The 13,473-nt window shown below is 43.0% G+C and overlaps 2 protein-coding genes across 3 annotated transcripts in view; both read left to right on the top strand.

Moving 5' to 3' along the window:
• Positions 1-13,364, top strand: part of LOC106121670 (uncharacterized) — a 61,128-nt gene extending 47,764 nt beyond the window's left edge. The window contains exons 4-5 of one of the 2 annotated variants that reach the window (XM_013317406.1): positions 10,389-10,476; positions 10,646-13,364. In XM_013317406.1, coding sequence (XP_013172860.1) covers positions 10,389-10,476; positions 10,646-13,204 — 2,647 coding nt within the window. In that variant the 3' untranslated portion in view covers positions 13,205-13,364. Of the gene's footprint in view, positions 1-10,385; positions 10,477-10,645 lie in introns of both variants that reach the window. The other variant, XM_013317405.1, reaches the window with a different exon arrangement.
• On the top strand, positions 1,955-9,964 carry Pits (Protein interacting with Ttk69 and Sin3A). The gene is made up of 4 exons (XM_013317407.1): positions 1,955-2,804; positions 5,774-6,031; positions 6,588-6,814; positions 7,203-9,964. Exons 1-4 carry the CDS (start codon positions 2,138-2,140, stop codon positions 7,326-7,328), a joined length of 1,278 nt encoding a protein of 425 aa, XP_013172861.1. The 5' UTR covers positions 1,955-2,137; the 3' UTR covers positions 7,329-9,964.
• Positions 13,365-13,473: the final 109 nt, after the last annotated feature.

Below are 13,473 nucleotides of genomic sequence, written 5' to 3'. Positions count from 1 at the left end.
CAAATAGGTACAGAATGCTACTTATGATGCTACCAGGTCAACAATTTATATTACCCTATAAATATCGCAAGCAATTTAGCAGATAGAATTAAATCTAATAAACCGATTTAATATAAGGTCCCTTGAATTTAATGTATTTTTTACACAATAAAAGTTAGAAATAATGAATTTGAAATTGAATATTGGTTTAGATTTTGATGTTAATCTGTCGTATGTCGCAGTCTCAATCTAATTACCCATTGTCCACTTTGAGGACTTCAAAGTGTACCCAATTACTTGATTGTACCCGACGGTGACGGGCTGATTGCTGACATCGTTCATGAATTCCTTTGTTTCATTTCAGTTTAGATTAGAATTAAGTGACAATTAAATCTTACAATTAGTTTGATTGACTTCAAATATATTTTTAGCGATAACTGCTTATTGATCATGTGGCAATCAATTATGGTAATAGATAAGCCTATTTCTTAATTGTCAATTCAAAGATTCACTTCTGATGTTTACAGGTTGGTTGGTAACCAAAAATATTATAGGTATTCAGACAGGACAAAATAATAAGTTAATAATTAGCAATATTATAGCAACGACTTGGTAGTATTATCGTTCGTACTATTTCAAGACAGGTTTTGCCAGCTATAAAATGTTTCAGATAAAGAGGTTATTTTTCTTATCTGAAATATGCCGGTAGCATCTTCATTGTGAGGGAATGTGTATGAATGCAAGCGGATAAGAAATGTTGATAACTGTATTGTGAAATACTCGATGTGCAGACGGGCAAAGCAACTTCGGCTAAATTTATATTGAGAAACGCGATTGATTCGTCATTCACCACGTTTACCTGCGCACGTAACTGTTCTTCCCGATCCTCGGGCTCGGGCGCATACAAAAACTGATGGGTTTTTATTATTGAAAATCAAAGCACAACACAACACAAACTGAACTGACATGCATAGCGGGCGGCAAGCGGCGTTGCCGCACCGCGCGGCTGACTCGTCACGTGACGTCATGTCTCAAGATGGCCGTCGTACGGGTTGCCGCCTCCCCGCACCGCACCCCTCTCCCTCCGACAGCCGGATCCGACCGCGTTGCTGTAATAATAATTCAGAATGCAGCCCGAAAGGAAACCGCGCGAGAATAGATTGAAATTTAATGCATCGAGCGCGTCGGTTATACGCGTTAGCGCTAATTGTTATTCTACGAAGGCAGCTGTTTACTTTCGTTGAATAATGTCGGCTCTGTTAGCGGAATCGAGGCGTTGTTGGGATGTGCTGAGACTTCATGATTCACTCCGACAGGCACTCGGCGCACAGTTACGTCGTAATTATTGATCGTGAAATCATCGAGTTGATAGGTAGCGCAGCTCGTAATGCAGCCGCGGTCACCCTAAGCGCCCGACACGACGCTAGACAGAATCAACAAACTAGAATTAGCGCCCTCGAACCCATTATAAAGTACTGTTATCGATTGCTGAATCATTTTTTGTTTACGAACTTATTTTACCTCGACGGCTAGTTTTTCGCACGCTTGCACATTATTTTACTAATCCAATCAATATTTTTTATTGTTATATTTCAAATTTAAATACAGATAAAAATAATTAACAGTTATCCTTCATATACTTTAAAAATAAACAATTCTGTTTAATGACCGTTTACCGGATAGGTACCCATCTAACTAGCTAAACTGCCTAGTAAGCTTTCATAGCCGTATAGGTCAGAATTTTATTGGCATTGGAACTCTGAGATTAGAAGTCTTGATCGTGGTTCTGGAGCAATTAATGATGAGTAGTTAGGTGTTGTGAGTGCACAGGCCTGATGGCCGGTCGGCGGCACGTATCGCGGGGCAGCGCGGGGCGCGCGGCGGCGGGCGCGGCTAACGGCGCGTCCTGCGCGCGCTGACGTCACCGCTCGATAGCGGCCCGCCCCGCCCGGAGCCCGCCGCCCGCAATCAGTCCCCGTTTGGCCGCCGCGCGATCTACACGTAGCGCAACGTCTCCCCTCACGGATACGAATGTGAAACTGGTGTTTGCGTGTACCATGGTGACAGTGTCTCTCGTGGCAAGTACGAGTAATCAGTGACAATTTACAGAAGTAACGAAGATAACCGATCTCTCCCGTTCCGCTCGACGGCCGGCGAGATGTCGGTGATGCAGAAAAGACAGCATTGCTACCTGTGCGACCTGCCGCGCATGCCGTGGGCCATGCTGCACGAATTCTCGGAGGCAGTGTGTCGCGGCTGCGTCAATTACGAGGGCGCGGATCGTATCGAAGTCGTCCTCGACACTGCGCGCCAGTTGAAGCGAGCGCACGGCTTCCAGGAGGGCAGAGGCCCGACACACACGAAGGGTGCGCACCGAGCGCCGCTCGAAGCGCATCAGAACGGCGGAGAGACGACCGGCCGCGGCCAGCCGGCTCAACCCGCCCACCATGCACCCACAGCCGGATTCCCGCTCCATCACACACGTCCCACGCCCAGCGCGGGACTCTTAGCTGAGTACGGCAGTCGACGAGAGGAACACGAGGGCAGACGACTGACCCATTTGACCGCACACCATCTTCCACATGGAGGAGCGCGGCTCGCCCCCGGGCTGACGCTGAAGCGGCCGCTGGAGGAGGATGAGCATCAGGCGCACCACGAACCGGCTAAGCGACTCCTGGAGGAACACTCGCGGCCACCGCTAACGCGCGGCGAGTCGCTGCCGGCCGTGTCTCTGGCAGCGCCCTTCGCTCCCGACCGCGTCTTCAAGCAGGAGAAGCACCCTCTGCGCACACCTTCTTTCGACGCCACCTCCTTCAAAACCAACGGTAAGGAAATTCCTTTTCCCTTATTACGAACTAAAATATAAAAAAAACCATTGAAAAAAGTCGATTTTAACGCATGCTGTTCGATTCATTGTTTATCCCCGTGTGTCGTTGATTCTTTTAAATAAATAAAATGTTTAAACAACTAGGTTTGCATTTCGTATAAAATTACGACGAATACCACTCTAACGAATTTAATGTTAATAACTCCGCAATACCTATAACGCGTCTATGTTCTTATAAAATGAAAAAAAAATAGCAGTAAGCGCTAAAGAGCTTTTTTTGAATCAGAGCACCGTTTATATTTCCTAAAACGAAATATGTATGATAGCTTCGGATTAACCCAAATGCGCAAAATTTTCGCGGCAAACATTTTATAAAACCCTATATAAAACTGCACTTATGTTTTAGCTGACCGGAGGTTATTAAAACGTCTGTATTTTTTTTTACTTGGAACCAAAATATCGAATGGTTTCTCTTTTTACTTTAGTATAGAAAACAAAAATTTAATATTTTTTTGTATGTCCGTTATTCTCTTGAAAAGGGTTTGCGTATTTGTGATAAGATTGCTACGTATTTTGAATTACCTGTTAAATTTTAGAGGAATAACTATTATATTGCTCAATCCAGGCCTTATTTCAATGACTGTTTGCTCCGAATCAGACTTTCCTTTGTCATAATGTGGCATTTAGTAATATTAGCATAAACATCACGAATTACACTTGACTACAGCGATGGTGTTTCGCCTATGTCATTATCTAAATATCGTTTTCGCTTACTATCTTACTAATATTATAAATGCAAATATTTGGATGGATGGATGTTTGTTTCAAGGTATCTCTAGAACGGCTTCATGGATCTTGCTGAAATTGGGCATAGATGTAGAACGTAGTCTAAAAGAACACAGGCTACTAATTAAGTTTTTTTCTTCATGCTACGCGGACGGAGTCGCGTGCGACGGCTAGTATGTTGATAAGTACAAGCGATCCATATATAGGAATTGTAAACACAATTGAATTTGCCAGAAGTCGTACAATATTGACAATTTATCTACCTATTATTCATACGGTAATTGTACACAGTGTGACATGATGCAACGCAGCAGAAATGCCGTTGTTTACCAATAAGAATGTGGGTTAACATTGTAAAAATAGCGATTGGGAGTGACGCGTGCTTGCGATAAACCGCGATAGGCGACCGCGTACGTGTCCAACGGACGGCACGTCGGGTGATTTGCGCAAGCGGCCGAGTCCGAGGCTCGATATCTAGGTAGGTGCATTTACACTCCGTCCATAAATACGAAACCGGTTCGACCGGTTGAGCGTTCTCGAAAGCGAGCCCGCGCTGCCGCTGGCGGCCTCTCGCACACCGGCACACCGGCACGCCGCTACGCACTAATACACCGACACCCACATCGACGCTCCTCGCGGTGTGGTGCGGCGCGGCGCGGCGCGGCGTGGCAACAGCGCGTGACGACATTCGCGCGCGACGTATGTAGGTAGGACCGGGCGAAAAAATACACCGGCTGCCTACGCTCCGCGGACTCGCGCGACCACATTCCGCTGGCGTGCGGGGAGTTGCGGCCAAAAAGGTCACCGCGTGACGTCACCGCTGCCATATGGGCCGCCGTCGGACGCCAGACACTCGCTCCCGCCCTTTTTGTACTGAAATATTATTTTTGTTTTTCGCCGAAGAGTAGACTGAATAGTTCATATTCGAAATATTGATACTTATAGTACGTGAACACAATTCTTTTTGTTATCTGAACGAAAATAAGGTATTCTTGTTGATATGCATCAAATTCAAGTTTAAAAAATTAAACACTAATCTGAAATGTCAACTTTAACAAATTATAGTATGCTGTGAAATCTGGTTATAGTGACAGTGTAATCCGAATGAATCGAAAATATGTAACCGTATTAAAAGAAATAAAATTGTTCATAAGTTACGTGTATTGTCAGTTATGTGGCGTTTACGATTTTTGTCGCCACAACTGATGTTATTTTAGGCTGTTTCTACTATATCGCCTTATTACGTTATTGCCGAGTTTAATTGTAGCCGGTATTTAATATGAAGGAAGGCGGTCGTGGTCGTATCCCGAATGTTGACGAGTGCGTCGCGGGTCGCGATCAGAACGGCAACGCCGCGCCGCACCGCGTCTGGTGGCGCTGCGGTGACACACGCTCGCTCGCAACGTAAGCGCACAACGAACGCTGTTTGTACGACAGTGTGCGTGCGGTATGCGTGTACGTGTTTACTATCGCCCGCTGCACCGACACCCACACCCCGCATCCCGCATCCCCGCACCTCGCCCGCCGCACGCGATGTGTCATTGTGACTCCGAGCCCGTTCCGATACACGCAGCGGAACCGGCGACGCGACGCTACAAATATATTCGAAAGATCATATACGCTTCATAAATCATTGACAGAACTGAAATGAAACTGAGTTGAGTCATCAAATTATGTATGTGTCGATATATTATTGTTTGTAATACAGTTTTCCCCTGGAAACTGAGCTAAATGTGTTCAAGTACCATTTATTTATTGTTTAAATTGCCGTTTTACCTAACATTATCCATCGTTATTGTATACAGATTCAGAGTTAGTTAAACAAACGATCTTTCGTTTACATTTTTTACTCGTATAGAAATGTTCTGTCATTAAAAATATTTGATGTATGCGTTGTAAATCCTTCAATGACATTGCACATGACCTTTGCGTGCATTTATTTTGAACATCTTCAATTAAAATTCAGTATAAAAACATATATAAAGAAGGGAAAGGGAAAGACGGTTGCCGCCTAATTCACTACACATGGTCGGCGGTCACGGCCTCAAGTTCGGTTAGGTTCGATCGTACCAAGAGCTTTCTCCAAAAACATTTGAATAATTCTGTATGCATAAAATATAGCAACTCGATGGAGTACAATGATTTATTTGGCATACGTAGTGAGCATGTAAGGTGTTTCAGGCTACACGAACAGCGTGGGCGGCGTGGGAGGCGTGGGTGGTGCCAGCGGCGCGGCGCTCAGCAACGGCGCCGGTGGCTCCCCCCTGGGGCGCGCCGCCGCCTCTCCGCCAGCCGGCGGGCCCTCGCCCATGGCCGCACTGATGTCCGTGGCTGACACGCTGCCTCCGGGCAGTCCACGCTCTGCCGGTGGCTCTCCCCCGCAGCCGCCGCCCCAGCGCTCTAACAGCCGCTCCAGCCAGCACTCGCCCAATTCCTCAGGTGAGCACCTCTTCTCGTTGGTCAGCGGCACCAGAGATGGGCGATTTCGATCACGGCCTACACCAATACCACAGTAATTTCATGTTTCCGAGACCATTTCGGATATTTAATTCGTCATTTTCGAATGAATGTGTCAGCTCTTTTAAACGGTCGTCTTGTTAAAAACTATAATATGTATGTAAACAAGCCTACTTAAAAAAGGAATTTTGCTAGTTTGTTGTTTTTTTCAAAACCGTGTGCACATAAAAATTCGAAAGAGTGAATTTTTTGAGAGAAACGGATGGGGTTGTGGGGCGCGCAGCGGGTTGTGCCTAGTTTCGTACCGATCGGAACGTGCCACGTCCGGCCGCCGACGACCGCTGCGCCACCGCGCTGCTCGCTAGCATTGCCACCTTTACGCTCCTCTAAATTAGTACTCGAATATAATTGAAATTCATTGGCAAATATGAGTTGTTTAAAGAAGTGGTCATCAAGTAAAGGTGGCAAGGGCTCGTAGAAGGGAGCAGAGCAGAGCGCTTGCGCTGCCCGCTGGATGCTAACGGCTGGTTTGGTGCAGGCTCAAACGGCGGGCGGCGGTCGTCGGGGTCGCGGCACGTGTCCTCGACGACGTCGGTGTCGTCCAGCGAGACGCCGGACGCGGACCCACCGGCGCCGCTGCTCAAGTGCACGCTCTGCCAGGAGCGGCTCGAGGACACGCATTTTGTGCAGTGCCCCAGCCAGCCGCATCACAAGTTCTGCTTCCCCTGCTCGCGGGACTCCATCAAGCGCCAGCAGGGCTCCGAGGTTAGTACACCGCTCTCTGCTCAATATTCTATCTATACTTTAATGGAGAATACCTATAGTCCGTGTTTTTAACTATATGAATATATTTTACTTAAAATTTTCATAATATACATAAATAGTCTCATGAGGTTTTGAATTATTTTTAATGTTTTTACATCGACATATATAGTATCCATTAAATTTTCCTTACGAGCGAATTTCGCACAATTCTGTTATATAAAGTATAATGGTCACGACACAGCAATAACGTTTACTTTGTAGTCGACTATCACGACGCGACAATATTCAACGCCCTCTGTGCGAAGCTCGCTCCACATGTATTCGTCATCTTGATTTAATATTGTTGTCGTATAAGAATAGATAAAGAGAATATGTATGTGTGTTGCAGGTGTACTGCCCGAGCGGAGAGAAGTGCCCGCTTGCGAACTCTACGGTGCCGTGGGCGTTCATGCAGGGTGAGATCGCCACGATACTGGGAGAGGAGTTCAAACCCAAGAAGGAGCGGGAGACCTAGGGAAGCGCCGCGGCCTTCCGTCTCTACCTCTTGTCCCTCGCGCTGTGAGCAGCGGGAGGAGAACGGCCCCCGGGCCTGGCCGCGCCGGCGCGCAGCCCGCCTCCTCGGCCCCGGACCCTGGGTCCCTGCGGCCTCGCGGGCCCCGGCCGGCCGCACGACCGATGTGTATATAACTTTGTAAATAGTCGAGTTAGTTCTGACGGCTCCGAGTCGAGCGTCACTCAGCGTTCATCGATATGTTGATTTTGTTAGTTTTCTGCGCAATACTGGGCGCTAAGCGAGGCGCTACGAGCGGTCCTCGCAATATTCTCAATATAGTACATATCCGTTTTGGAACATTTTACATAGATCTTTTACATGGGAGCTTCGCATGCGGAGCTTCTTCCGATGCCATCTCTCAGTTACCTTTAGCTCCCGTACCATAATGAACTTGGCATTTATTCATGTGATTGTTATTTCTCGGCCGAGTTTGTGGCGAGGCAGGAGAGGGTACGCATAGCTCCATGTACAGACTTAGATTCTTGTATATTTGTATTTATTGAGTCGCATCGTGTAAAGATGTTTTATACTAGGAGTGTGAACACTTGAGACGTGCCCGCGTCCGAGTGGACAAAGTCCGGCGCTCGCATTAGTTTTGCGTTTATTTGGCGATGTCGGCGAGCGCTTTTGTCTGAGGCGAGCCTAGTCATTTTGTGAATTGTCAAATTGTCAGATCCGCGAGCAAAGCAACGCAACGCAACGCAACGCGCCCCCTTATAGGAACTCTTAAAACTCGCTGCTATATTTGTATAAAGTGGTATAATTAACCTTATATTATTGTCATGTCATTATATTAAACAGTTTGTAGTGTGACTCAATTTCGAAGGCTATCAGAGACGTTCTTAATTATGCAACGAGTGAAACATATGCAAATCTATTGAAAATAATGTCTTATATGGATGGGAAAGTATTTCATAGTGTTGGATAGCGTTCATCTATTATATTTTTATCATTTTTTATTAAAACAAGGGATTTCTTATATTCAATAAGTGACAATTTGACTTAATAAATAAAGAACTACACAAACATATTAATATCTAACAGATTTATCGCAATTGTCTCGTATTATATTTTAATATGTAAAACGAGTTAAGAGTTACGCTATATTTTGCTTCAATATATTTAATATGTTATGCACGAGGAAGATTGTTTAACAATTCAGACTATATACTTCTGTTGCGAATTATTTATTGAAAATGTTTCTACCAACATTTATTTCCATGGAACACTACAAAGATATTTTTTTTTTCAAAGACAATGAAATAGAGGGAGTGCTATGTACATGTGGTAACACACAAGTTTTTTTTTTATAATAATTTAAGCTTACAAAGCTAGTTGTTGTATTCAATAGAATGAACATTTTTTATTTATTAAACTTGTACATACAAGTACATAATGTACAAATATGTTTAGATTGTGTCTACGTGTAAATATGTAATCGGGAAAGCCTGAACTGAACATAATAGAAGGCTGTACCTTCAGTATTATTAAGAGCTGCGAGTGTTTTACTTATTTATATTAAAATTTAACTTCCAATATTGAAAATGTACAAACATAACTGAAGTAACACTATAAGTCAATAAGTTTCCTAATATTTCTGACGTAATTCTGATAGATTCGAAATTGATGTGTAGTGTTATCCGTAGCCCGGGCCCCGCTGCCCTCTTTCATTCATTCTTTTTATGCCAAAAGTGGCAACATTCTGTGAGCACGATAATGTGCATCTTCTCCTTTTAAGGTGACAAATATGCATGTGTTAAGTCACGTATGTACTTCTACTCGTGCGATGAAAGCAGTTACATGTATTTTTCGTCGGATAAAATTTTAAGGTTACATCTCTTAATAGATAGAACTCATCTGAATAGAGATGTCATTGCTCCGGTGAGATTTTAAAATTTTACATCGGTTGAGATCTAACAAGAGATGTAACCTCTTTCGCCGTATGAGATATTTTAAGGGATGTAACTCTTTGTTGGACATCTCTCAGTAGTTATAACTCTTTTCATCGGATGAGGAATATTAAGAGATGTAACCTTATTCACAGTGTTGATTGTAAATATATTTTTTTTATAAACTTGTGTCTGTTTGTAATTATGTAGTAGTATATGCAGTAGTATATAGAATTAAATATAAAATAGTGCTCGTAATCAATCTATATGTATACTAAATATCAATATAATTTGCATGAAACTTAACATATATATATATTATATAAATCTGAAAATAAACTTGTAGCAGAATGATAATATTATATAATGATGTAGTTATCTGAGATGTTAGTGTTTACATCTGTATGTATGTATTTACAGTTTATATGTCAGGTATTAAATCCATTGAATCTCGTAAATTTCATTTAAATATATTCGATTCAGACTGGATCCATGTTGTAAATACTATAATAATTTTGTCAGATATCCTGCATATTTGTCACCTGATAAGTTTTTGTTCCGCCTGCGTGACAGGCTTGTGTGTCGGATGTCACCGACATTGGAAATCATTTTGAGAAATGTAATTTTCTTATTGTAAGCAGCAAGTGAAATGCTTCGATGAAGACGTTCATCTAAATGTTCGTGAAATACAATTGATGTGATTTTGTATCCGAGAATTTTTATTTTCAATTTTCCATATCCTATATTTCCTTTATCCTAACCATTGAACGAATTTTACTCTCAAACTGTATTATTATGAATTTTTGAAGGAAAATTTAAATATCCGTTAAATATTTTTACCTGCTTAAGTTTTTTGGCATTCGAAGTTTACTGAAATGGTCAACGAAATCGTACATATTATATATTTTTCTCATAATGCACATTGAACATCAACACAGCATTGTTTTCGCCTTAATTATTTATGTTATAGACAATTAAACAATGTCGTTGTAAAATTAAATCCTGCAATCAACCAAAGCCATACGGAATTTATAAATATATGTGCTTTTCATCATAGAACTTAGTATGTACTAGATACAATGTGTATGTTTGTAGCGAGGTGTTGTAACTTGGTGTTTCTGTTTGTCAGCAGAACGCAGCGGCGAGCGGATGCCGGAGCCGCTGTGTCTCACGAACAGATGAGATCCGGCCCAACGGTTTACCCAGTCGATAGATATATGGTACGTACTCGTCATTAAATTAAACATTCATTAAGAGTATTCGACGCAATGACTTTTACAATATGAACTCAAAGCATGACCTTGTTGCCTCTGTTCTAAGAAAAGGCTTATGAGCTGGTCTACTATAGTATATAGTAGGTAAAAAAATAAGTACTTTTCTTAATTCTAGGTTAAGAGCGGCAACAAGATGGAAATGGTTAATGTCACTGACGATGAAATATGGATTCCGACGTCGGCAATAAAGCCCGAGGACGAGGCGATGTTGGACAGGCTGGGCGACCTCCTGCGCGCCGCCGCCCAGGACCTGGCCCTCGTCTCCGGCCAGCTCGTACCGCGCACCCCGCGCCCCACCGTCCTGCCTGCACCTCTAGACCAACAGTTCAATGAAAAGGTCCACATAGAAGAAATAGTCAATGCAAAGTTTCATAGATATAACATTGACGAAAAACCATTGCCCAAAAAATCTCAAGAAACGGGAACTAGAAATATGTGCATAAAACCTGTCCCGAAAACAGTTAATGCCTCTGTCCAAGTTAATCGACTGTCGAAACCGACAAAGCCTTGTAAAAAGAACTTAGCTATATCGCGAACCAAAATTGTACAAATTGATGAACATTTTAGTGATAATGTAAAAGATGTCAAACTTAATAATGCTAAGTGTAGTGCTGGTGGCCCTTGTGTTGCATATAATGAATTTACTTACACCTACGAGGAACCTAAAGTGAAGAATTGTAATCAGAAACCACTGCACGTACAAGAGATGCCCAGCATTAATATTAGAAGTGAATTGAGGGAACAGAAAGTTTTACAATTGGATATTTTACCTGAGCAAAAGGTGAGCCCCGACAACTTAGAGACGCAAACTAATGTTGCCGTCATTGCACTGCAACATGAACCCGCACCTAAAGTTGAAAAGAGAATCACACATTACCCGCAAGTTGTACATACCGCCCCTCCCCCGACCAAACCTGCCGTCAGAAGGGTGTCTAAAATGTTGCCCTGCGACACCAGCGATTCAACCAATAATACAAGTACTGACGCAGATAGAGCTGTAAGTCAAAAGGCGCACAAACCTTCTGTGCGACCTCCGTCTCGACGGATATCCGCAATCGTTGACAGCAAGAGTAAAAACAATGCTAAAAGCAAATTAACAACTAAGCCACCACAAAACCACCGCAACATTGACGAGTGGAAGAAAAAAATAAATACTATATACGGTCTCCCATCCACATCCAGAAATCGTAAAACATATCCAAATCAAAAGTTAAGAACATCACCTAAGAAAACGAATCCAATTCGAAATGAACAAATATTAAAATCTCAACTGAACAATGCTGAGTACATTCCTTATACAAAACTGACAATAGGAGGCATTAAAGTGAGTGATATTGAAAGAGAAATATCCGATATCCCCGACAAAGATATACCTCTCAGTCCGATCCTCGATAAAATATTGACCAGTAGAGAAAATTCTTTTCATAACAATCCCACTAAAGAAGGAAACAAACACGTTCTCACAACGTCTGATGAAAACTTGCTGGAGGAAGTGTTGGATATTGAAAGGAATGTTACCAAAACGTTGCGGAAAAATGTCAAGGAAAAGGTATCGCCGTCGAAATCTAACGTGTCTAGTGAAACAGAGAGGAGTGATAAACATATGACTTACGCTGATGACTTTGAGGAGGAACGAACAGAACACGAGCTCTCATTGTCTGAAGATGAAGTAAAGAATATTCCCGCAGATGACAAACACGAGACTTTTAACGAGAACGTCCAAACGCACGTTCACAATGCTACATACACGAAATCTACAAACCTCTCGCTTAAAAACTCCGTCGATATTTTCGAGTTCGTCCACTCAATAGATACGCAAGATCACGCGACTCAGAGCAACCCCGTATACAAAATATCATTGAAAGCGACCCAGACTTCGCCTAGGAACATACAACCTATACACAACGATCTGTGGCCTACGGAAAATACTAGAGAAGAGAGGGACAAGAAAGTAAACGAGGAATTAATCAAAAAACTGATAATGGATGAATGTTCAGATATACTCAAAAAGAACTTGGCGCAGCCCTCCACGTCTGAAAATAAAGAAGGCAAGAAAAACTTTGCAGCGTCACAGAAAAATACGCAGACGTCGCCCGCGCACGTGCGGAGCGTGATGACGTCACCGACCAAAACTAAGACTCGAACGACGTCACCGCTAGCACTGGCCCTGACAGTGGACCGGCAAACCAGTCCAGCGGCGCCGGCGCACCGCGAGGACCTGCGCATTGAACTGGATGAGATCAACGAACTGGCACTGTCGATCAATCTGTCCTCGCCCCGGTTCAGCTTACGTCTGCCGCGGACGTCGCGCGATGTGCTGTCGAACCTCGACGCCACCCCATCCAAGTTAGAAAGCAAGCCGCATAACACAACAGTTAAATTTCTCAACAAGTGCAGCAGTTTAAGTTCAGCGGACGGTGACTACTCGTCATCAGACATAAGTAGTCTGGGTGAGATCGAGCGTAAATTTAAAAGAAAAATAAAAAAGAATAAAATTCCTACAATATCCGAATCCAGCGGTTCCTCGATCGTATCCAAATATAGTTCAGATATTTCCAGTGTCATTCTGCCTTTAAGAAGTGAGGGGGAGGTGAGTGCGGGGAGGGGGGATGTTAGGAAATCTAGATTTAGTAGAAGTGACGGAGAAGTCAGTGTGGGACAGACGTTGCATTGATAGTTGCCTCGGTGTTAAAATCTGTTAGTCAGCGGATAAATATAGCGTCAGCAATTGTTGTCTGACTGTATGCGGCCATCTCAGCGCATTATGTATTAAAATGCTTCTTATTCAAATATTTTATGTATATACATATTGAATTGTATATAAAAACTAGTTGTCGTTACATATGTAATTATAAGTTTACCATATTTTATAATTAACATAAGTTCAATACATAAAATTAAGATTAAACATCAAATCGATAAGATTTTGTAAATAGTGTAACT

This window comes from Papilio xuthus, unplaced genomic scaffold, assembly GCF_000836235.2.
Source record: "Papilio xuthus unplaced genomic scaffold, Pxut_1.1 DF826938.1, whole genome shotgun sequence".
In the NCBI taxonomy this organism is placed as follows: Eukaryota; Metazoa; Arthropoda; class Insecta; order Lepidoptera; family Papilionidae; genus Papilio; species Papilio xuthus.
Note: the sequence above shows the minus strand (reverse complement) of the source record. Positions and strands in the feature narration are given on the sequence as shown.